At 40.8% G+C, this 23,164-nt stretch overlaps 4 protein-coding genes across 19 annotated transcripts in view; 2 read left to right on the plus strand and 2 right to left on the minus strand.

Moving 5' to 3' along the window:
* The window catches only part of ATP10D (ATPase phospholipid transporting 10D (putative)), a 31,931-nt gene extending 29,642 nt beyond the window's left edge, over positions 1 to 2,289 (minus strand). The window contains exon 1 of one of the 3 annotated variants that reach the window (XM_015862353.2): positions 1,844 to 2,289. The gene's annotated coding sequence lies outside the window, so the exon portion shown is untranslated. Of the gene's footprint in view, positions 1 to 1,576; positions 1,799 to 1,843 lie in introns of those variants that run through there. The other 2 variants (XM_015862350.2, XM_015862351.2) reach the window with 2 other exon arrangements.
* Positions 2,290 to 11,937: 9,648 nt separating this feature from the next.
* Positions 11,938 to 14,900, plus strand: COMMD8 (COMM domain containing 8). The gene is made up of 5 exons (XM_015862369.2): positions 11,938 to 12,071; positions 12,488 to 12,643; positions 13,023 to 13,175; positions 13,453 to 13,608; positions 14,441 to 14,900. Exons 1-5 carry the CDS (start codon positions 12,027 to 12,029, stop codon positions 14,459 to 14,461), a joined length of 531 nt encoding a protein of 176 aa, XP_015717855.1. The 5' UTR covers positions 11,938 to 12,026; the 3' UTR covers positions 14,462 to 14,900.
* Positions 14,901 to 16,939: 2,039 nt separating this feature from the next.
* GABRA4 (gamma-aminobutyric acid type A receptor subunit alpha4) overlaps positions 16,940 to 23,164 on the plus strand; it is a 134,621-nt gene continuing 128,396 nt past the window's right edge. The window contains exon 1 of one of the 2 annotated variants that reach the window (XM_015862326.2): positions 16,940 to 17,192. The gene's annotated coding sequence lies outside the window, so the exon portion shown is untranslated. The remainder of the gene's footprint in view (positions 17,193 to 23,164) is intronic. The other variant, XM_015862325.2, reaches the window with a different exon arrangement.
* Positions 18,391 to 23,164, minus strand: part of GABRB1 (gamma-aminobutyric acid type A receptor subunit beta1) — a 76,166-nt gene continuing 71,392 nt past the window's right edge. For 7 of the 13 annotated variants that reach the window (XR_001555171.2, XR_001555170.2, XR_001555169.2 and 4 more), the window contains 2 exons: positions 21,269 to 22,809; positions 18,520 to 20,532 (listed from right to left, as the gene is read on the minus strand). Coding sequence is in view for 2 of the 13 variants with exons in the window: in XM_015862327.2 (XP_015717813.1) it covers positions 18,482 to 18,512; positions 22,726 to 22,809 (115 nt within the window). In the remaining 11 variants the exon portion in view is untranslated. The other 6 variants (XR_004306894.1, XM_015862327.2, XR_004306895.1 and 3 more) reach the window with 4 other exon arrangements.

Raw genomic sequence — 23,164 nt, forward strand, 5'->3', positions numbered from 1 at the left:
GGCAGCAGTGCTGATTAACGTGCTACAGAGTGGGAGCAATATGTGAAATAGGAATAACCTCCTTCACGTTGGGTAAAGTTAGTTAGGGTATGAATTAGATCCCGCACCTAGCTGAATCATACAATGCCCAATTTCAGGTTTAAAACTCAAAGATGTACTCTTTTATTTCAGCTACAGGCAATCAGTTTCACAATAAAACTGAATGACTGCCAGAGAGCTATGGTCTGTGCAAGCCTTTTATATCCTCTTTTCCATTCATCAGCAAAGTTCTGCTTTATGCTCTGTTTTCCTGTGTCACATCAGTATCTCGAAACTGCAAAACAAAACTTTTCGGGTTAACTCTTACTCTTTTATGACTGTCTTGTCTTGTAAAGGTATCTTAAACTTATGGTCATGCAACACCTAACCACTGCAGGTGCTTTCATGTATGTGAAATTCACAACACTAATTTTACATAAGAGTAAGGTGTGGGTCACAATAGAAAAGCTATGCTGCTGTTCATGATGCAAAAGGATGCAAGTTTGTACTCAGTGTAAGCTCCCTGAGCTACAGTAATTAGTTCTGAAGGAAATAAATCCTTACTACTGCTGTTTCTTAACCATGTTGATTTCTTTAAAGAGCTTGAAATCTGTTGCATGGAAGATAAAATTATTCATCCCAATTTGTACTAAAAGTAACTGTTGCAGAACCAAAGTTCTGTACTCAAGTTCCCAAAATTCTAAGCTAGGTCTTCAACAAGCAACTTGTCCTGTTTTCCTGGTTTTCTAAGACATCTACACTGGCAGCTCTTCAAGAGTTTCAATCTCTCTGGAGCTCTCAGGTTTAATCCTCCAAGGTTCTTCAAAGGATCTGGGGAAGGGTGTTACATACCCTTTTCCACAAAGGCTTTCCAGCACTATGCAGGCTTAAATGGTTCATGTCAAGGCCTGCACCAGTACAGCTTCATCAGTTTTCAGCCAGCCAGACTGAAACTATCTTAATCATGCTGCAGTCATATGTATCAGAAGTTCATCTTAAGTAAGAAGTTATATAAAGCCTTCTGATTTTTAAGAAGCTGAAATAAGAGATGCAACAGATGTGAGACACTTGTTTATTTCAAAAGCTCACTACAGAGCTTTTGCAACAAGGATAATAATACTTCAGAGATTTCTCAGTCCTGTAGTTGGTGTGGAGACAAGAATATCCTATATCATTTTAGTACAAAAATAAGGGTTATTTTAATATTTTTCCAATGTGAAAGTACATTTTTTTTTCTTTGTTTGCAGAACTTCTGACAGAACAACTTCCTTTCAGGGACTCTGATTTCTCTTTCACATCCTTCTGAACTTTTCTCCATCACCAACCCTGGCAGCTATGGCTGCGGCCTTCACTGTGCGCAGGATTCACCCTTCAGAGGTTTCTGAAGCTCCAGGGATTTCAGTGCCACCTTGCTATACAAGCTTACACCCTTTCCCTCAGTCACCACCATGAACTACTACAAAGTCCCACCAAAAAGCTATTGTTTCTAGACTCGAGGTCCTAACTACCGTATCTTTTCGCCGGTCTACTTCCCGCTAAGCGCAGTCAGTAAGTTTACCATTCAAATCAAAGGCTTCCTTCCCGTTAGAGCTCCGCGAGCAGCACACAGGCTATAACTCCCGCAGAACCCTACAAGGGCACCCGGCTGCGGCCCCTCCACCCCATGAAGCTCTTCCGCCGGTCCTTTGTCCCCGCGACGGTCTCGGAGCTTCCCCGCGGAGCAGCCCAAGTCCCTCCCGCAGCCGCCGTAGGGCTGCACGCCGCAGCACGTCACCCTCCCGTCGGGCGCCCTCACCCCAACGCCGGCCCGTGGCGGCGGCCTTACCGGTATTACCGCGCACATCCCAGCGGGACGGCAGCCACACTTCACTCACACCGCTCGCTCTCCGTCTCCGTCGCCTTGCCCCGCCCGTGCAGGCCGCCCCGCCTCGTCTCGCCGCGGGGCCGGCTCTCCTCGGCGCCCTTCGCCTCTTTTCTCGCCGGCCCTTTACCTGCGGCCGCCAGTTTGCTCGTTGTCGTGGGAGTCGTTGGCCTCGCTGTGCAAGCCCCCTTCCCCCGCCTTTCAGTTGCAAGCTGCAGCAAAAGGCTGCGTGCTTTGCTCCTGTTCTGAGCAGCCATGCTCGGGAGCTGAGCTCTGTAAGTGGAAAAAAAGAAGACAAAAAGAGCTGCTGTTAACAATCTCTATAGCCTTGGCAATCCCCAAATATTAGCTATCATTTACAGGCTGGTTTTGACCCGAGGCCCGAGCAGGTGGAGGCTGTGGTGGGAGCAGTGCTGTGGCAGAGCCTGACACCTGACAAGCCTGCCATGCAAATTGGTGTTCTTGGTTGTTTGCCAGCACAGCCTGGCACCAAAGGCAGCTCGGCCTGTCTAAACATCAAGTTTTCTAGCCACTGGGCTAATCAAGGTTAGCAAACAGGCTCTCTTGTTTTCTAAGAAATAGACCTCTGGCTATTGGGAGGTTGCCCTAATTATCTTAAACAAATCACTGGTATCAGAATATCTGTGAGTTTTTTTCATCAATAGTCCTTTTGATGCTCAGCCCTGCCCTTCTTGCTCTTATGGCTTGAAGGTTGCCCTTTGCAAAGAAGCCACATAGCCTTTTTTTTTTTTTTTACAAAGGTCAGAAGATTTCTACTCCAAGACCATCTTCTGCTGAAACAAACAAACAAAAATAGAAAAAAAACAGGAAAAAGTTATTTGCAAAGTAGAGAGCAGAGGGCTGTGTTGAGTGGTAGCTGCTGGTTGTGCTCATCTTTCTGTGTGCAATGTGGTTTTCCTGTGCTTTGCATTTTAGCCTGTCCTGTCTCCCTGACTGCACACTTGAAAACCCTTGAATTGTGATTTTGTGAATGGATCCAGCACCCTTGTTCTTTGACAGGCCCATCTGGCTAAAGGAACAAAACATATTGATGCGTAAGGTGAAATAAAAATAGATCTGTGTGTAGGAGGTCCATATCTGCTGACTTGAAATTAAGCAGTTGTATTCTTCTGAGCAGGAAAAAGATGTTCTTCTGTTTCCTTCGCAGTATCCACAACCTTTGCTCATTCACTTGCTATGGGAAAGAGAATGCAACACTGGGAAAGGCTGAGTGAGCTGCTGCAAGACACTGGAAGATAGCAGGCCCGCCAGAAAAGTTACTTTAATGTAGTTTTATTGGTTAACACTGATTTATTGGCAACTGACAATATAGTTTTATTGGTTAACATTGATTCACTGGCAACTGTCAGGTTGTTTGAGAAAGAAAACTTTGGAAAGCTTTTAACAAAATAGCTACATCTCTTGTATCCACATCACAGTTGTAAATAATTCATATGTGTTTTTCCACATTCATATTTTTTCCATGCATGCCGCTCTATTCTGTAAGCTCATGGCTACAAAAGACGTTCTTTTATTTCCCTTGTTTGCCCAGCAATAACAATTGCCTCAGTCGGGCCTGCACAGCACTGTGCTGCAAAAATACCTGACCTAACCACAAATGAGCTTTGTTGCCAGAAGGAGCTGAGCTGCCTTAGTGCAGCACTCTCTGCAGTCTAATGAGATGTGTAGGATATACGAGCTCCTCCAAGACTGACCCATTGAGTGGGTGAGAGGCTTTACTGGTGCCCCTCACCTGCCTGTTGCATGTATGTGGTTTCACTTTTATCTTTTTGTATTACTGCCTAGTAATACAAATGGTCTTAGTCCCAGGCATGCAAAACATCTGTGCAGCTTCTCTAAAGAGTGATGAACCTGTCTTTTCCCAAATATGTTATGGTAGAGAATCTACAAAGAAAACATATCCAGAGGTAATACTCAATTCAGAAATCTCCTTGCTAACTTTGCGAGGAGGTAGATATTAACACTGAATGTCTTCCACATGGATATATCTTTTTCTTTCCTGTGCATTACCCATGTGTCTTTCATATTAATTCCTGAACTGTCACACAAAAAGAGAGAACTATGAGCATGTGAGAGTGATTGATGAATCCAGCACAGTTAGGGAGCTCTTTGATTTTCTGTGTTCTTCAAACCCTCTATCAGTTCAGGGCTGCGGTAACTCTGGAAGCATGAGCATATAAAGCTCATCCAGCTGTGCTCATATTGGCACTGCCTGGGACACATGAGAGAAAGGAATGTACGTCATGGGAACTGTGTTAACTAAATGTGCTGGCAGATTGAAAGCTTATCCAAGAAGACCTGGAAGGAAGACAGAAATTTGTCACGGCATGCCATCAAGCATTTCCTGGAGTACCTCCAGTTAATGAAATGCTAAGGACCTGGATATGATTCCCCAAACAACCTCCTGTCAAATCCACATTAATAGCAGTGCCAATGGGGATTTGACTTTATAGTCATGTATGGTTATCACCACTGCAGTGTGGATGCTCTTGGACTGGCTTAATAAGTATAAGGTGCATTAATATCAGGACTGTGGATGTACTGAAGAGATCTGGTGTGTATTTACAGTACAAATAGTGACATATTGTGATGTTTTGGCTCAAAATGCCTTTGAAGAGGTGGTGGAATACTCGTCATAAATTGTAGCCTTAAATGGTCTTGATTGTCACCCAGTAATTTGATCACAATTTTTCTCCTAAGCTCTACAGTAAATGCACACAATTTAACTGTAGCAGAGATTTCACCAAAACTCTAAAATTTTAAATTGTTTTGAATTATTGCTTATGAGTTCACTGTCTGTATGTTGTATTTGGAGTCCTACACGATGTTATGTGTGAAAACCCTCAGTTGAGCCAGTGTAAGTTAATACTGCCCCTTGTGCAGATGTACTTGAGTTAATCTCATCCTACAAGATCTGTGGATCCATTTTCTGGCAGGAACTCAGTCTGACTCAGTTCACAGGATGATGGATACACATTGAATGAGACAGCTGTTCAGTATTGGTCTTTATCTGTTCTAATATATGTGGCTGTGACCTTTATTTACTGTACACAGTCTAAATCAGAATGGGTTTATTGATCTCCTCATGGGGAGACTGTGTTCATCAGTTGAGTAAACGTTTTATAAATATTCATTAATTTTCCTTCATAGATTCCTGTCTGACAAGATGATATTAGCACTTCCATTTTACAAATAAGGAATTGAAACAACAGAGCATAAGCATCATCATGTGAAAGTGTCTGCTAGTGATTCAGACAATGCACGCTCTATTTGAATGATTTAACATCTGCTTTTCTGAGTATATATTTACAGTGCATGTTATATACAACTTGCAAATCTTGAGCGAGGTAGAGCAGGTACATAAATATTATCATGGGAGCTTTCCTGAAAGTCACCTTCTATGTGCTGAGTCAATTCCCTTGTTATTCCAAGCATGTCGTGCAGTCTGGTTTGTAAGTGGACTGAACTTTATCTTAAAAGCAGTTGGGTGTTTTGCTCTTATTACTTCAGGAGAAAATTGTTCCAGCAAACGTTGCTGCAAGGGTTAAGAATTATCTTCTACCTTCTGAACTAAACCTCGTACCCATTTGGTCTTTAACCAACAGTGACGACTTTTTAAAATGTTTAAATTTTTCTTTTGCTTCCTGCTGTTTATCTGTTCACATTTGTTTTGTTAATGTTAACACGATAAGAATGAATTATATCAAAATGGACAAAGAGTAACTAAATTCTGAATAAAAGTGTCCACCTAAAGGTGTAATGCAGTTTAACAAATGCATGCAGAACTTTAATACTGGATAAAGTGCCAACTTTGTGTAGGCAAGTTTGAAAGGAGTATTTGACTGCAGCATTCACATACAGTACTCACACTTTGCATCTCATCATCTTCCTGCAGCTCCTTGTCTTGGCATTACTACAGAAGATGAACTGGTTATGTGTGAGACTTCAGCTTCTAAGAGTCTAGGTTTGCTCTCTTGCTGAATTAACATTGGCCTACTTCTGAGACAGCAGGGATGCATGTATAGCCGTGTATAACCAAGAATGTAGTGCCAGCTGAGTAAAATTGGGCACAGGTAAATTACTTTATCCCTTATTTTTCTGTTTACTGTGATGTGTCAGTTTCCTGTGGCTAATCTTCAGCCTTATCTTATCTACAGTTGCAAACCTGTTATTAGCTTGTTTGCACTGTTACCAGTTTATTGTTCATCAGAACTCCTTTGATACACAAACTGAATGTACTTATGTGCCATTCTTCTCAATGTATATATAAGGTTGTCCTCAAAATAACCTTAATTATCACTCTTCTATTTATCCAAGTGTAACATGAGCAAATAAATTTAGTAAACGTTGTTTTTTTTCTCTTTCTGTGCCTGTAGGAAGTACTCATGTGACTTACATTTTTTTCTGAAGATTCTTCTCTGCTCACTTATTTTTACAGTTTTCTGTGTTATCCTTTCTGCTGAACAGACAACTCTGAGTTTCTAAGTAAGATTTAAGCTTTGCTTTTTGCTTTTGCTATTTTTACACTGTTGCTTATGTCAAACTATTTAATCTGTTTATTGGACAAATAGCAGTATTTTATAAGCTAGTGGATGGATATGTAAGTGCTTCTTAGATTTTGACACTCTCAGGGTTGATTTTCCACATGAGAAAATCGTAGACTGATTTTGCATGAGATGGTTAATTTGATTTTAAGAGGTTTTATCAAATCCAAAGCGCCATTGCCACAATGCACCAACTCTGATACAGATTCGATTTTTATGGTTCACATGTAGTTAAACATTTTTGAACAGGGAACTTTGCACCATCAGACTGTGTATCTTATCATGTCTCTTTCTTGTAACAGTACAAGAACAAAATAAAGCACAAGTATGACTTCAGTTGACTTGGCCCAAAAGCTTTCGCATGCTTGTTTCTGATCCACTCAGGTAGCCCAATGCTTCACAAATTCAAGATAAATTAATGAAAATCCATGGCATTGGTAAAGACAAGAGGGATATACTTTAACAAGGATCTTTGGGTCAAGTTCAAGCCTGAAAGGAAACCTAGGTTTTATTTTAACTAGTATTGTATGTGACAATATTAGAATAACAGCTCTTTGCTAGAATTTTATGCCATATATTACAATGTGATTATCATTTGGAAAAATCATATTGTTTTCTAGTGAATGATTTATACTTTTTCTTTATTTTCCTCCTACATCTAGAGGAATTACTTAAGGAAATTAAGGTAATCCAAAACTTTCTTTTTTGAGTCAGTTGGGATTTCTTCTCAAATATCCTCCAAACCAGAGAAAATTTCTTACTGTATTCACCACCACAGTTTGTGGAAGTAAGAACAATTAGAAGATGTGCCTTCACAGTGAAAGTTCAGCAGGAGACATTATGTGATTAACTCTGGTCCAGAGTTTGCCCCAGAGCAACTAATTAACAGCAAATCTACATTCAGTTACTTCACTGTAATCCAAGAATATCTTTGCTAATGCAATACTATTAAACCATTGCAAATCTGGTGCAAACTGTCAAAACTATTGTCACCTGCATAGTTCATTACTTCACGACTGCAGATCCTCTTAATAAATCATTGCATTTCCTAGCTTGTGCCAGGATTTCATAACATTTCCCTACATTTCATAAAATAAGGAAGAACTGATGATTTTTATCAGCTGTTAATTAAAGTTCGTAAACATGATCCATAAACTCAATAATTAATTCTTACACCGCCTGTAGGAGCAGTCTGACATTGCTATCTTCTACTTGTGCACGAGCCAAAGAAATTCTGCACTTTCACAGATGGATGGTAGTTAATGCTTTTAGGTACACGAGAATATTTTTTCTTCTTAGAATGAGAGATGACACATAGGCAAGCTGAGATAAAATGTCTTGGCTGTCCTAATCATCAATGACTAAGCCATGAGAAAAGAATTTGCCATTGCAAAAAGGCATGAAGTGTGCCTCTCTATTTTTCCTATCATTGTTAATCTGAGATGGCAGAGGGTAACTGTTGGGCTGTTCAGTCTCCTGCTGAATGAAAAGGGGAACTGCAGTAAAATAATTCAGGGCAGATTTTGCAATGGGAAGATGTGTCACGAAGGTCATAAAACTGCAGCAACAGCAGAATAGTTAGCACGGTTTGAAAAGCTGGTAACCGTAAGGACTCTTACAGCTGCTTCCCAAAATCTACTTTTTTAATATGTACACGAATATTTAGAATAGACCTCACTGCACTTTCAAATTAATTCTTCTGACCTCCTTTTCCTCTGTAATGCATTTCTTCCTATTCCTCAAGAGCAAAACATATGCCCTGTTTGATATCATGTTACCATGTATTTCCCAAGAAAAAAGAATTTCCAGCATTCTGGACACATACCTGGCTTGCTGCCACAGTCATACTTTTCCCAAAGTACTGAGGAACTGAAGGTTTTTATCAATACTAATCAGAGGTCATAAACTTGATGATGTAAAGCCACAAGCTTTCAGTGGAATCCTACATTGCCCATAGGAAGAGCCAGATAGTGCTGTCTTAATTTTTCAGGTGAAGAAACTTAGCTATATGAAGATTAAATGGGTTGTCAGTATCTGGGAAATACTGTAGTGGCAGAGCTGGGATTTTTTTCTTTATCCTAGTTCTGAGCCAAGTATATTATTCACACCATCCAATAAAAAAAGCCATGAAAAGGAACAGATGTTAAACATCCTTCAAAGAAAGTCATATGTCTGGAGTGCACTAACAGACTCCACTTCCCTGAGCTTGGATACAGGGATGAGTTTACATGATTTATTTTTCAGTAGAAGTCTAGAAGTGTCTTAAGTGAAGCTTATTCAACTATTATTCCCCATGAAAGAGGAAAAGGGCAGAAATAGGAAGTAGATGTGGAAAGCTGCTCCCTGTATATAATTTAGAGACCCCAGAAAGTCCTGGCTTTGGTGCTGCCAAACTGAGCACAGCCTGCCAAGACTGAAAAAGTCTTGTAAACCATGAGACTGTCTGTCTTGGAGTTGGTTGGTTGTATTTACACTGGAAGGGATTTAGTGATAAAAAAAAAAAGCTGGGATTTAGTGATAAAAAAAAGCTTTGTACTGACAAAACCACTCTCAACATAGATGTGTCTGTATCAAAAATGTGTTCATCTACTTTAGCCCGGTAAGATTACCTTCTTTTTATGCCCTCACTGCAATGACCTCTGCCAGCAAGGAGAGTTTTTCCAGCACGAGTTTTTGGCCAGCAACTGTTTTCAATTCCATAAAATATTATTTGATAAAAATAAGACATAGTGGCTAGTATAGTAGAATTCAGATCAGAGCCACATAATAAATACAGTCCATGGATTCCTTGTGTGATTATTATGTGTGTTTATTATTTTAGGAATAATTTCTCCCCACTGCTGTTATGACACGTTGGTGCAACTTGCTATGCAGCATATTCCAGTGTCTACTAATTGTTGCTTACTAAGAGGGCTAAGAGTCATCACAATCTACCCACAGGGCTTCTTTTATCTTTTCTCACCTCCAAAGAATTCTGAAAAGCATCAACAGGTTTTTACCATTTATTCTTAATATCACAATCTTAGGGCTAGGATTAGAAGAGACAATAATTTGGCTTGTATTTTTGATGCATGTGCCCCAGAAGTTCAGTTGTTTTCTTTTTGCATTCCAATCATTCCAATCATTAGACGTGAAGTAAAACTCCAGTCTTGACATGTAGATGGTTTTACGTATTCAGTTTACCTGGGATTATTATAAACAAGGACAGCAAAAGGATTCATTTTAAAATAGTTTTAACTACTGCAGTTTAGTTGTGGGTTATCTGTAAAAACAAAACAATCAATGAGTCAGCAGCAATGTGGATAATATAATGTGAAGTTCACATTTCTTGTTTATGAAACTGCTGCTTTTCTTGTCATCTTGGAGTCTCGTATTTATCTACTTTCCACGATTTTCCTGGCCTGTGTCTGATTTAGCTGTTACTTGGCAGGTTACACTCAGAGAGGTAGGGTGAATTACATGAATTCGGTTTATACAGCTCTGACTTCCTTCCTCTGTCCCTCCCCACTCCTATCTCAGTAGACCAAATAAAAGCTTTTATCTTAAACTATACATGCATGAAAACTGAAATGCCTTATTCTTCAGACTTGGTGATAATAATAATAATAATAATAATAATAATAATTAAACAAACCAACCACCAGAAACAAAAAACAATGAATAATCTGTTTTGAAAAATGTTCACTGAGATTTTGTCAGAATGTGTGGTTTATGTGTTCCTGTCTTTCAGGTTTTACATCTTTGCTCTGTTGAATCTGACACGTCTTTGGTCCTTTCTACTAAGCAGGACACTCACGAACTTTCTCCTTATCCCTCTGCTATTTGATTTCTCCCTAAATCTGGACTTCTTTTGTATTTCTTTTGTGTGATCCCTCGGTCTGTCTTGCCTGGAGCAGAAGCTCCCTCTGCTGCTCTGGTTTGTAGAATGCACTGTAGTACAGTTAGAAACTGGATAGGTTTCCAATCATCTGATAAAGCACATTCTGTGGGAATGAAGGAAACTATTATTCAAAATGATTTACCATAAAAATTGCTTTTCTTGCAATTGCAACTATTCCTGAATTTAACAGCAGGGTAAAGCAATTTTGTGGTAATACATTTAAATATATTTCCCAGAAACCTGCATTAAAAATCTGATCTTTTAGTAGTATCGAAAGAAATTGGAAGAAATTGAAAGAAATAGAAATTGAAAGTTTACAGTCAGCAAAACCTGAAATCAGTTCCTCCAGAACTCCCATGCATCATGCTGCACCTCACATCCCAGCGGCTGGAGAAGACATGCTGCAAACTGACTTAACCAGCCTGGGGTTTTCCGCAGCCCTTGTATCCACCAGTACAGACCTGTAGCTGTTTTTGTATTCTAAGGGCCTGGAATTATGCTTACTTATGTATGATCTTATGCCAGTGAACTTGTCAAGGGGTTTCAGTGAAATAAGGTCTGCCGACAAGAATTCCTTCCAGTACTTGAAGGGATCATATAAGCAGGAGGGGGACTGACATTTTATTTTTACATAGTCTGATTGTGATGGGACAAGGGGGAATGGTTTTAAACTGAAAGAGGGGAAATGTATGTTAAACATTAGAAAGAAATCTTTTACTCAGAGGGCAGTAGGGCAGTGGCACAGGCTGCACAGAGAAGCTGTGGATGCCCCATCTCTGGAGGGGTTCAAGGCCAGGTTGGATGGGGCCCTGGGCAGCCTGAGCTGCTGGGTGGCATCCTTGTCAATGGCAGGAGTTTGGAACTGGATGGGCTTTAAGGTTGCTTCCAGCCTAAGGCAGTTTGTATGATTGCCCCTCACTGCAAGAAAGACATTGAGGCCCTGGAACGTGTTCAGAGGAGGGCTACAAAGCTGGTGAGGGGTCTGGAGCACAGGCCTTATGAGGAGAGGCTGAGGGAGCTAGGATTGTTCAGCCTGGAGAAGAGGAGGCTCAGGGGAGACCTTATAGCTCTCTATAACTTCCTGAAGGGAGGTTGTAGTGAGCTGGATTTGGCCTCTTCTCTTGTGTAATCAGTGATAGAACTAGAGGGAATGGTTTTAAGCTGCGCCAGGGGAGATTCAGGCTGGACATTAGGAAGTATTACTTCTCGGAAAGGGTATTCAGGCATTGGAATGCACTGCCCAGGGAGGTGGTGGAGTCACCGACCATGGGAGTGTTCAAGAAACGCTTGGATGTTGTGTTGATGAATATGATTTAGCCAGGAAGTATCGATAATGGTTGGACTAGATGATCTTGTAGGTCTTTTCCAACCTTGATAATTCTGTGATTCTGTGACTCTTCGGCTCTGTTTCTGTACAGTGATTCGTGTACTGTTTTTCTCATACAAGCGATTAGGAGGTCGCTGCCTATTCGTGTCCATGTTCAGATCAACATGTCAGCCTAAGGGCTGTACAAGTTACAGCAGGTGGGTATCGTGTGGTATCTCCTGCACGCTCCATCAAACTGGCGCTCAGAGCCGAGCCGGGCCTCGAACCCGCGGACTTGTGCACGGAAAGGCGGACCTTTGCCTACGTTCATTCGCGCACGCGCGGCGTCGTGGGACGGGGAGCGGGTGGTGGCGGCGGCCGAGGAGGCGGGCGGAAATGCTGCAGCTGCTGGAGAAGCTGCCGCCGGGCCGGGCGTTGGAGGTGGGCTCCTGCTGTGTGCGGGCACCGGGCCTTCACCACCGGGGAACAAACTGGTGCGATGGGGGAGCGTGGTGCAGCCCCGTACAGTGCGAGCAGGCCCCGGGGGTGGGACGGGGAGGGCAGGGCGGTGCTGGCGGTCGGATGCTGCCTTCCCGTGGGTGAGGCCGGGCCCGCCTGTCGTCCCCTGTTGTGGGCCCTCAGCGAGCATCGCCTTCCCTTTGGGGTCTCCGCCGTCCTTTGAGAAACGAAAGCGAAAATGTGGGCTTGGCTGGCTCTGGCGTATAGCGATGGATAAACTTTGAGCACTGAGGCTGAGTCCAGCAAAGAGAGGGGCGGTAATTGAGCTGCCTGATGGACCTGGTGCAGCCTAACCGTGGGAGCAGGGTGTTTTTGAGACGTGTACTGCATTGTTTCAGTTCCTTCATAACATAGTCGATGGCATATGTGGACGTGGGTATCCTCGGTACCAGGATTACAGCGGTGTTTGGAGCTTGGCAGAATGGATGGAGGTTTTGGAAGAAACAAGGATGTATTTCAAAACTGCAGTTGGCAAAAACATAACAGATGAAGAGGTAAGGCCTCAGCACTGGCTGGGTTTGACTGTTTGACTCTTTGTTTTTGACTCTTTGTTGGAAAGTAGTGACTCACTTTTAATCCTGAAAACATTTAGGCTTTGAATGGAACATTGCCCTGGGCAACCTGATCTAGTAAAGGTGTATGTTTGGTGGTCCTGCAATGCAGGGGGGTTGGAGCTACATGATCTTTGAGGTCCCTTCCAACCCGGGTCACTGTGATTCTGTGAACATGTCTCACAAGGATTGTCATTCAGGGGTATTGCAGAGCATGTAACTTCTGCAAAAACTTGTACCATTATCAGGAATCTTCTCATCTTTTGCTCATCCAATTTCTTTGGTTCATAATCTAAGCAGTCATAAACTTTTATTTTTACAGGCTGTCCAGCAGATGAATGAGTTAAATGCAAACTATCAAGAAGCAGTCATAAAATGTCTAAAAGGCAGAAAGGAAGAAATCAGGAATGCACTCATAGAAACAGTAAATGCAATCTCGTCTGCCCAGCTGAAGGATTTTGACTGGCAATTAAAGGTAAGAGGTTGTTTTAATGGTGCTTGAATATAAAAAGAAGTGTTTCACAATGAAGAAGTAACTATATAAACTCTCCTTAGTAGACCTGCTCTTTCTCGGACTTCTTGGTTCAATTTTTGTAGGTAAATTATGAGGTCTTCGTTTTTGTCATGTGGATGTTTGTTCTGGTAATACCCATTTGGGTATTATATATATATTATATATATAATCGATGCAGTAAAAGACTAAGAACTTAGTGTCTCCACCTTATACTTTGTTGTTTCATTCACCTTCCTAGCTTGCTCTGTCCAGTGATAAGATCTCCACGCTGCAAATGCCACTTCTGAATCTTGATTTGGATGTGAGAGAAAATGGTGAAATTAAACCGATTTCTATAGAAATGAATAAGGAAGAGCTGCAGAACCTAATAAATGCACTGGAAGCTGCTAATAAGGTAGCTTTTAATGATGTCATCTTTCCTTCCCTGAGTTCTTGTGCTTTGAAGGTTTTTTTTTAACTGGAATTGTTCTTGATACGTTGCTGAAAAGCTGAAGTAAATAATTCACAGGTGAGGGGACTGTAGAATTGCAGAAAGGTTTACATAGGGCAGTAAATCTATTTATGTACATCTTTGACAAACATTTTTTGGAACAGTTTGTTTAACTTCTGTAGCTTCAACATGCCATGTGTCTGCTTGAAGGTCTGTGTGAGAGCTGTGGGATATTGTCATCTCCATAATTCAGGAGAAGACAAGGAGAAATTCACTTTAGAAATTGTGCCCCTGGTTATGGCTTTGTTGGAAAGGAATTGCACTGGATCTGGAAGTTATCATTTTACTTTTTGTGGTTATGTGGAGCTGAGAATTGGTTTCTGTGCAGTAGGTGCTAAAGAAAATAGAATCATAGAGTCATAGAATTACCCAGGTTGGAAAAGACCTTGAAGATCATCAAGTCCAACCGCAGCCTAACCAGTACCCTAACTCTAACAACCCTACACTAAATCATATCCCTGAGCACCACATCCAAACGGCTCTTAAACGCAACCAGGGATGGCGATTCAACCACCTCCCTGGGGAGCCTATTCCAGTACCTAACTACAGTAGTAGCTGGAAGTAGTAACTGTGTGAAGCTGTACAAGAGAGCTGTCAGAGGGATGGCGTGTTTTCCAGAGGAAAGATGTGTTTATACAGTTACATGTATGGTAACAGACAGCATGAAGCTTTATTTCCCAGTGTGTTTAAGTTTTTTGTTTGATTCATTTTTTTTATCCCTTTTCTTCTCTTGAAGGTTGTCTTGCAGCTGAAATGATAGAATTCAGATCACCGATGAGGTCTGCTGCTGATGGTTCTCCCATTGACTTGAAAAAAGTAATAGAAGCATTATGTGTGAAGTCAAAAGCTGTTGATGCTCTGAAGTACTGAACTGAGAAGGCAGTTATGATTAGTGACCAAATAAACTATTTATCCTTTTATGAAAACAGAATATCTGCTAGGATGAAAATATCAAAATTGCTTTTAGTGCTAAAGATTTTTATAACAGTGAAAAAGAAAAATGTATGATGTGCCATATTTCTTTTGGTTAGATTTTGAGAGTGTCTGCAGAGGTGCCTAATGAAGCGGAAAAGTCTTAATTGCATAGTGTGTTATCCATATCTATGGTGCCATGATAATGAAGAACATGACAGCATATTTGTAGCATTAATGTATTTATACTTGTAAATAGTAAATAAACTGACCGAATTGGTGAATTTTTGCAATAAATTGTTTCTTGATGTACTACTCACTAAACCCAGAATCTTTTTCAGAAAGGAAAAAAATCAGTTCTACAGCCTAAAGGAGTATAGGATCATGGAATGGTTGAGATTGGAAGGGAACTCTGGTGGTAATCTTGTCTAGCCTTCCTGCTCACCCAGTTGGTTGCTGAATTTTTCAATGCCAGTTGTTCAAAAACAATGTTGTTCATGGAGTTATACAAATGTTTTTGATAGCGAGCAAGCTCCAATAATCTGTGAATGGCTGAAGAGAACAGTTAAGAACAGTTAAGTATTGCTGTTGTAGGTTAGCATCTGAAGAAACGTGTGCTGACCTTGAATCTCAACAGGGAAGCAAGTCTTCCTGTTTTAGGCATGTAAATGGACCGAATCGAATAAAGAAGAGCATTTGCTGCTCTGTGCTTTGCACCCTCTAGCAGAAGATGGTTTTGCTTCTTGGAGCAGAGACAGAACAGGTACTTCTGAAGCAAGAAAGGGCTGTTTCAGTGAAGTATGTTTGTGTTGTCTCATGGAACAGCACAGATTAGAAGGGAATTTTAAAGGTCACCAGGTCCAACCTTTCATGGGAAAAAGGAGCCTGGCTGCAATTGTCTAGCACCACTTCCAACCTCATCTTGAAAACCTCCAGTGATGGGGATTCTACCACGTCCTGGGCTGTTCTCACTGTAAAAAGTCTTTCCATTGAGACAAAACCTCTTACAGTGCAGCTTGTACCTGTTGGGAAGCAGCTTGTTTTGTGTCCTGCAGTTGTCTGTGGCTGTGACGTGTGCAGCTGTACTCTCCCAAATGACCAAAGTGTAACTCCTCTTTACTGAGCTCATTGTTCTTTACTTAATCATTCCTGAGTTGTCAACATGTAAGAGTTACAGTCTTAAGGCTTTTATGGAACAGTGCTATCTCCAAAAGGAGGGTATGTTCAAGTGGAAAAAAGGAAAATCAGCCATCTTAAATATGTTCTGGTTTCCCTAAGGTTTTATAGAAAGAAAATGCAGTGTGTCTTCATTCAAAAGTATAGAAGTGAGTTATAAAAGTAATGCTACTTTCTCTCCATTGGCAATTCACTGCACTTCTCTCCATTTCACACAAATCTTCCCGTGGTTTTAGAAAATGATGTTTCTCTTGATCAGTCATTTCAGACACGTTACAGTAAATCAGCATTGGATCAGACCAGCAAGCTGTCAGTATGGAAGTGACTACTGCCATGAAAGTGCTTTAGCAACAAAGCAATTGTGTACAGCAGGATGCTGTGCTCTTAGAAGATACATGCCCCTGTTAGTCTGTAGGGAAATTTCTGAGATCTGGAGCAAGCCTTTCTGATAAGCACATTGATGTCATCATGCTTTTATCTGAAAGGAGCTGTAACTTCACTATCAGTTTGAATTGTGAATTAATAATGAAGTATTAGGAAAGAAAAAGGGATTTTTCCTTCTCTGTTGTTGGAGAATGCTTTCAAGTGTGTAATATAATTAATATAAATTTTTACTTCTTTAAATCCACTTTACTTACATTTGGCAGTGTTCCTATATGTTTGCTCTTTGTACCTACTTCAAGACACCTACAGAAACAAGAGACCCTTGTCATGATGTAGAAAAGCAGGCAAACCTCACAAAGAGTCATCCTGTGGACTTTTACAAGGCACTATGGTAATGAGGTAATGAGGGGAGTAAACTCTTCGAAAGGGCTGACAATAGCAGGACTAGGGGAAATGGATCCAAGTTGAAGGAGGGAAGATTTAGGTTGGATGTTAGGTTGGATGTTCCCCCTAAGGATGTTTAGGGGGAAGTTCTTTACTAGGAGAGTGGTTAGGCCCTGGAACAGGCTGCCCAGGGAGGTTGTGGATGCCCTGTCCTTGGAGGTGTTCAAGGCCAGGTTGGACAGGGCCCTGGACAACCTGATCTAGTAAAGGTGTATGTTTGGTGGCCCTGCCAGGCAGGGGGGTTGGAACTACATGATCCTTGAGGTCCCTTCCAACCCAGGTCATTCTGTGATTCTGTAATAAAAGGTGCTGGGAGATGTGGAATGTTTACTAACTGGAGGCTGCTGCATGTCAACAGTGTGTGGTTAGGTCACAATAGGCAGTGTGATGTTTCAGAGATGTGAACCATCAGATGGATCAGCTCTGCTCTCAGAGAGCTACAAGCTCTAGACATGTTATCAGATTAGCACTTGCTGTTTCAATCATAATTTAGATGGGATACTGCTGAAGAGAAGTAAGGCTGTGCTCCTTCATGAAGTTTTTCACTGCAAACCTAGAATCTTCTAATGTTGGTGAGCAATCTTCTTCCCTTCCTTTATAGCACCTCTCTGTTGTGCCAATCCTTTTGTCATCATGCCTTTCTTTGCTATAACTTTTCCCACTGTACTGACCTGTCCAACAGCTAGAATGAATCTAAAAGATTGTTTAAGTGTGAAAAAATAGTTTTGAGAGCATAAGAACCAGCAAACCCCATTTCCCTCTGGATATGGGTACTGAATTGTGGTCCCGTGTGAATTTCCCAATGACTAGTAAGGCTGGGGTTCCCTTTCTTCCAGAGAAGAGGGATGGATTAACAGTTTTGTCCTCTGCTGTAATGAAACTTGTATGAATGTCATACCACACAGGCACTTACTCTTCTGTTGCCTTCAGTGTGAAATTGCCAGTGGAGTGAAGTACTGCTGGCATACTCTCAGATAGGTGCACACAGATATACACATATAATGATAGTACAAGATTGTTTGCTGGGGAAATCTAGCTAGGAAGGACTTCCAATGGAAGTTTCTTTCACTCTATTAACATTCAGGAATTGCATGAAACAGCTGCACATATTGTAAGGGAGAGCTTAGCTGAAATCTAATTAGCAATAGCACTTAATCTACACTGAGCTGAAAGTCTGTTCCAAAGGAGTTTAGAGCTGAAGTGTCTATTACTCACCTTTATCGCTTAAAGCCACTCAGATGACTGCAGCCCATTGCTGGGAAGAGGCCGTGCTTCTATTGCACTCACCACCTTCTAACAGCAGATGGCAATAGACACAGGCTCCCCATACATAGCTCCGTTTTCCAACCCATGTCTCTCATAACCTCTGCTTTTTCCTTACTGACAAGCTATTACTCTAAAGTGAGAAGCGTGTTCAGTTTGTTTGTTTGTTTTTTTCCTTTTGCTAAAAACAGTTGAAAAAAAATGGAAAATATGCTAGCTGCTCCCAAGCTTTGATTTAATTCTCTTTTGAGGCTACAAAGGGATTTTAGTCTAAATCAAAAGTGCCTTGCAGTCTTGTGTGTCAAATTGTTTTCCCTCCTAGAGTCTAGTGATTAAATGGGCTGGAAGAAGCTGTGTGGAAGGCCAGAGATGCTGGCTCTGGGATGATTCCATGGTTAGAAACTAGTGGAGTTTGTCTCCTCTTCCCTTTATTTCCTTTGAAGATCCCGGCCTCTCTGAAATATGAGTTGGCTTATATCTCCTTGAATAATATCATTTACAAGAAAACACTTTTTGGTAGAATTATTTATTCTGAAATGGTGTGTGATGTAACAGTTATAATCTTCTAGAAGTGATTTCTTCTGTTTTCTTTACACTTTTAGTACTCTCCAGCTCTCTCCACCTTCTTCCTGTGACAAGGAAGAAATATCAGTTAGGTTCCTCAGCCAGCCCAAGCTGTCTGACACATAGATGGTGAAAATAAAATGTTCCAGTCTCTGTCATTTTCATACAGTTTTAGTGTTGTGGGTTAGTTTCAAAAAGAGTTTTTGTAATGGTGGGTTCATTGTATGAAGAACATTGTAGGTGCATTATGTCAATTAGCATAAAAATCTTATGATGAAAGTCAATTCTGGAGAATGAATCTGTGGTAGAGATGGAAATCTCTGCTCCTCACAGCATACTGTTAATTTGCTCATCTGCAGACAGACTAATAATCCATTTTACTTAAGGAAATCTTACAAGTATTTGCATTTTTTTGTGTTGTTACCAGAAGCTGTTATTTCAAATATGTTTCTTTGTGATATTGTTTGTTACATTGTTCTATGTACTTGAGAAAATGTAAATGGCTGCATTCTACAGAGGGTTTACTTTTTCACTCATCTTTGGATGAAGGTCTTCATTACATATTTGTAATAAAAGAAGGCAGTAGGAGGCAGTATGTGATGCTCCTTCCCATCACTGGGAGGGGGGCGGAAATGGTGCAGGATAAGACTGGAACATATACACTGTGCCACTCTGAGTCCTTGCTCACTGAAAAATGAAGAAGTGAGGGGGATGTCTGTAAAAAGCATTCTAGAAGGGAGAAGTGAAGTTGCCACAGACATAACATTCACTCAGGTTTAGCAAGTGATTATTTACAACACAGTGAAATGAGCAATCGCTGGGAATGTCACAGTTCTCACCACTTTGCATATTTTGGGATAGGGAAGCCAGCTGGTCCCAGAGCAGTGTGGTGTTTGCAGTGTTTATTTGAGATATGGGTAGATAAAAGTAGAACCCAGGTTCTACTTTTCAGGTCAAGTCTTTTAATTTAACCAGGAAGATGTTCTAAGCTAGGGTTTCCTGCTCTCCAGAGGAATCCTTTAGCTATAAATGACTCTCATATTCTGACATTTTCTGTTGAAAAAGCAAAGGTCTAAGACTGCCATGTAAAATTATATACACACATATATATATTAATTCTGAGAAGTCATTGATGGGTCAGTCTTTTCTCATCAGTTTTACTGAATAGCTTCATGAGCTGTGTTTGATTGCATAATCTAATGTGTAAGCTAATTTAGTGCTGTAACAGTGGTGACAGCAGTGCAAGCATCGTTAGGCAGTATTATCGCTTCTCTCTTGTGAAGACAACATGTAAGTGCTTACAATTTAAATTGATTCACAGAGATTTTTCTCAAACTAATATGCACTGACAGTTTATTACAAGCCAGGCAATGTATGAGTTCCTAAACTAAGTGTTATGAATTATCCTATTATTATTTTTTAAATGGGTTTTATTTAAATCATTTTAGGTGGGTTGAGTTGTGCACATTGTGAAGCAATTCAGACTTTGAATTGCAAGCTTTGCAATTCAGGGCAAAGAGGCTTACAAACACCAGAGGCATCAAAAATCACATAATTTTTGCCTTTTAAAAGTGTGCGTAAATGTGACTTCCTGAAATATCCGTAATGTTTATTCTGTGCTAATTTAGCATGGACTTCAGGCTGAATGTGCTGGCAGCAGTATGGCAGAGAAGGGCTATGCTAGAGACCCATGGATAATGTTACCGACCAGGTCAGAGATGAGTCCTATTTATCCATAATTACATTCATTTCCTTTGTGACATCTTCCTTTGACAAACAGACCAGGAGATAGACGCAGTTTCTAAATTTTATAAACAGAAAGCTTGTTTTATATATATATATATATATTTTACTGTGTATTAAAATATAAAATACTATGTATTGTAAAACTAGAGTGGCCTTATTTTCACCCTCTTCAGTCTGTAGTGCTCTACATACAGAACAGCAGGATGATATCAGTTTCTGTGCTGGTATCCAGATCAGTTTCCTCTTTTCCTCACGTACCTGGAGTTTTGATTATCTGGTGAAAGAAGTCAAACTCTTTCAGCTGGGAGGATACGTGTCAGATGGAAACAGTATCTTCACCTGGCACAAAGATATGAACCACATTTGCTGTCTTCTGTTGGTTATAGGTTTCTGGCTCTATATGCAATACGAGTTAGGGGTAGAAGGGAATAAATATCCCATAGCTGTACTTCTTTTGAGTTCTGAAAAGGCTCTACCCTGTTCTCTCTGGTACAGACTATCATAATATCACTGGCAAATCTCAGAAGCTGATGGAGAGCAGCTGGGAACTGTCTTCACTGGGCTCAAACAAGCTTACTGTGTCCCTCTGGTTCTGGCCACGTGCATTCTGCCTGCCAAAACCAGAAGTACTACTGTTGGACATCAGCAATGCCGTGCTGAGTAAAGTGAGTGCTCACAAGGTCACACATTGGTGTGTCTCCCAGTGGAATAGTTAAATCCACTGGTATCTGTTCAGGAGTCTGCATCTGTGTACGTGTATCTCTATATGTGTGTATATAAATTGTCAAGCCTGCACTATACAGACAGAAAGCAGCCATCTCATTCTCAGTATCAGAACAGAATTGCACCCTAAAGAGTCAGTACTGCTAAATTGTAGTACAAAGTGACTGTGCTTCACATTTGATTTCAGAAAAATGCTGGCATACGTGTGTTTACAAACATACCCCATTCCATTCTGATTACCTTTCTTGGTATAATCTCTACCAGCACACCATTCAGACAAAAGCCCTTCTTTATGAGCTAGAGCATTTTGTGATTCAAATGAGCTAACCATATGCGAAGGAAAAGTGCTCACCTGTGCTGTGACTGTCTTATCCCAACTCAGGTGTGTGTACTGGTACCCACATAGCCAACACATTGTGAACACCTGTGCTTTGTTTCACCTAGACTGGGTTAGCATAAGAGCTGTGAAAGAGGCTGGTTCAGGTTTGTGATCTTGTTTTTCTCCTTCCTTATTTTCTATAGAAACAGATTGACAGTATCTGCACAGGACAATCCATAATGGAAACAATGATCCATATCTCCTCTGCTCTATGCAGGATACTATTCTGTGGCCTTAGAGACTGCTGTAAACCTGAGCTGAATTTTGCAACTGTTGTAATAGAGTATCTTGTGTACTAAACCAGGAGGCAAATGAAGGCAAGGACTTTAAATGGGCTCATGATTTTGCTATGACTGACAATGGGGTGCTTAGCTGCAGTGGTGTGACCTGGTAAGAACATTCTGTGTTGGTCTTATTCTTTGGTCTGAACAGAGAGCTCAAACATTTAGTCCAAAAAGTGATAACCTCAGTAACAGTACAGAAGCATGGATAGTTTGGATAGGAACACACATTCAGAAAGAGAACACAAAGGATTTGTTTTGGCTCAGTACAATATGTATTTTTCACTGAGTCAGACCAGGTCAAATACAACTAAGAAAAAGTTTTTTTTCTGAAATCTGGGAGAAACTGGAATAGGTTTACAGAAGTCTTCAAGTGCTCAGTGACATACTGGTAAGTTTAACTTTTTCCTTGTAAAGAAAATACCAGTTGAATGACTTCCTGAAGTTTGTCTTTTTATTTTTATTTTAATAAATATACGTAGAAGGAAGAGTAGATGTGATCTGCTCGAATTTAGTCTGAGGAAAAAATCCTAACATCTGTGAGAGCTGTTATAATCTGGTAGACTTCTTGAATTCTTGAGAATTCTGTGGGTAGGCTTTGTTTGAGACTCACTGAAGAAACAACACCTCTCTTTGCTTTCTTCTTTTGGTGAGCTTTTAGTGCATAAAAGTGAACTGTATAACAAATGTTTATTCTGGACCATCTTCTTTACCTAAGTCCATCTTTACAGTGGTGTATGGGAAATTGGTAATCACAGCCTGAACCTCTGATTAATCAGCTGAGGTAAGTGTTGGGTCAGCTGTGGGAGCACAGGTGAGAGTAATTTAGCTGTGCTCCTGGAAGGGGCGGAGCTTGACTCCACCTCCTCTAAGACCTCATTTAAGGGCTGACCACCACCAAGGCAGCATCTCTTGGAGATTGTTCTCTGGTGGAGATTGCCCCAGCTTTTCCAGCCAAGGCATTGATATTGGTGAGTTTTCCTTTACAAATAACCTTTTGAATATTTGCCATCATCTTTGTTACCATCTTCATATCATTCAACCTTACAAGTGGAAATGGGAAACGTTTGACGTTCTCCTTTCGCTTTCTCTGCACTGCAAAGAAATGTGTGTTCTGAATTGTTGTTTACATGTTCTGTAGTTTCTTACTCTGTCTTCAGCTGAAGACTGAACAAAGCATACATCAATGAGATGGGTGCTGAATGGTGGTCATGGTCAGTACAGTTGTGATTCCTGCAAAAGAAAGAAGAGGAAAAAATTGTGCAGAAGATATGAGAATAACAGCATTGCCCACCATACACTTGTAATGCTGATAGCTTAATTATGTGGTCAGATCCTTAACATCCAAGGGAATGCTTTTCCCAGAACTGAAAAAGTAGATATCACCAGTAGGAATTTGCCCTTTCTTACCCTACGCACCTTTCTTATCCTATATAACATAAACACATATTTCAGGTGTCAGTGATGAAGACACAATGTATTATATTGCAGTGCTAGCTGACTTGGATAGCAAAAGTCAACTACTATGTGAAGAAGTGGTTCTTGCTTTTCTTATGGCAGTAACCCTGCTTGGCCCAAAGACTAGATT

This window comes from Coturnix japonica, chromosome 4, assembly GCF_001577835.2.
Source record: "Coturnix japonica isolate 7356 chromosome 4, Coturnix japonica 2.1, whole genome shotgun sequence".
NCBI classification, from domain to species: domain Eukaryota; kingdom Metazoa; phylum Chordata; class Aves; order Galliformes; family Phasianidae; genus Coturnix; species Coturnix japonica.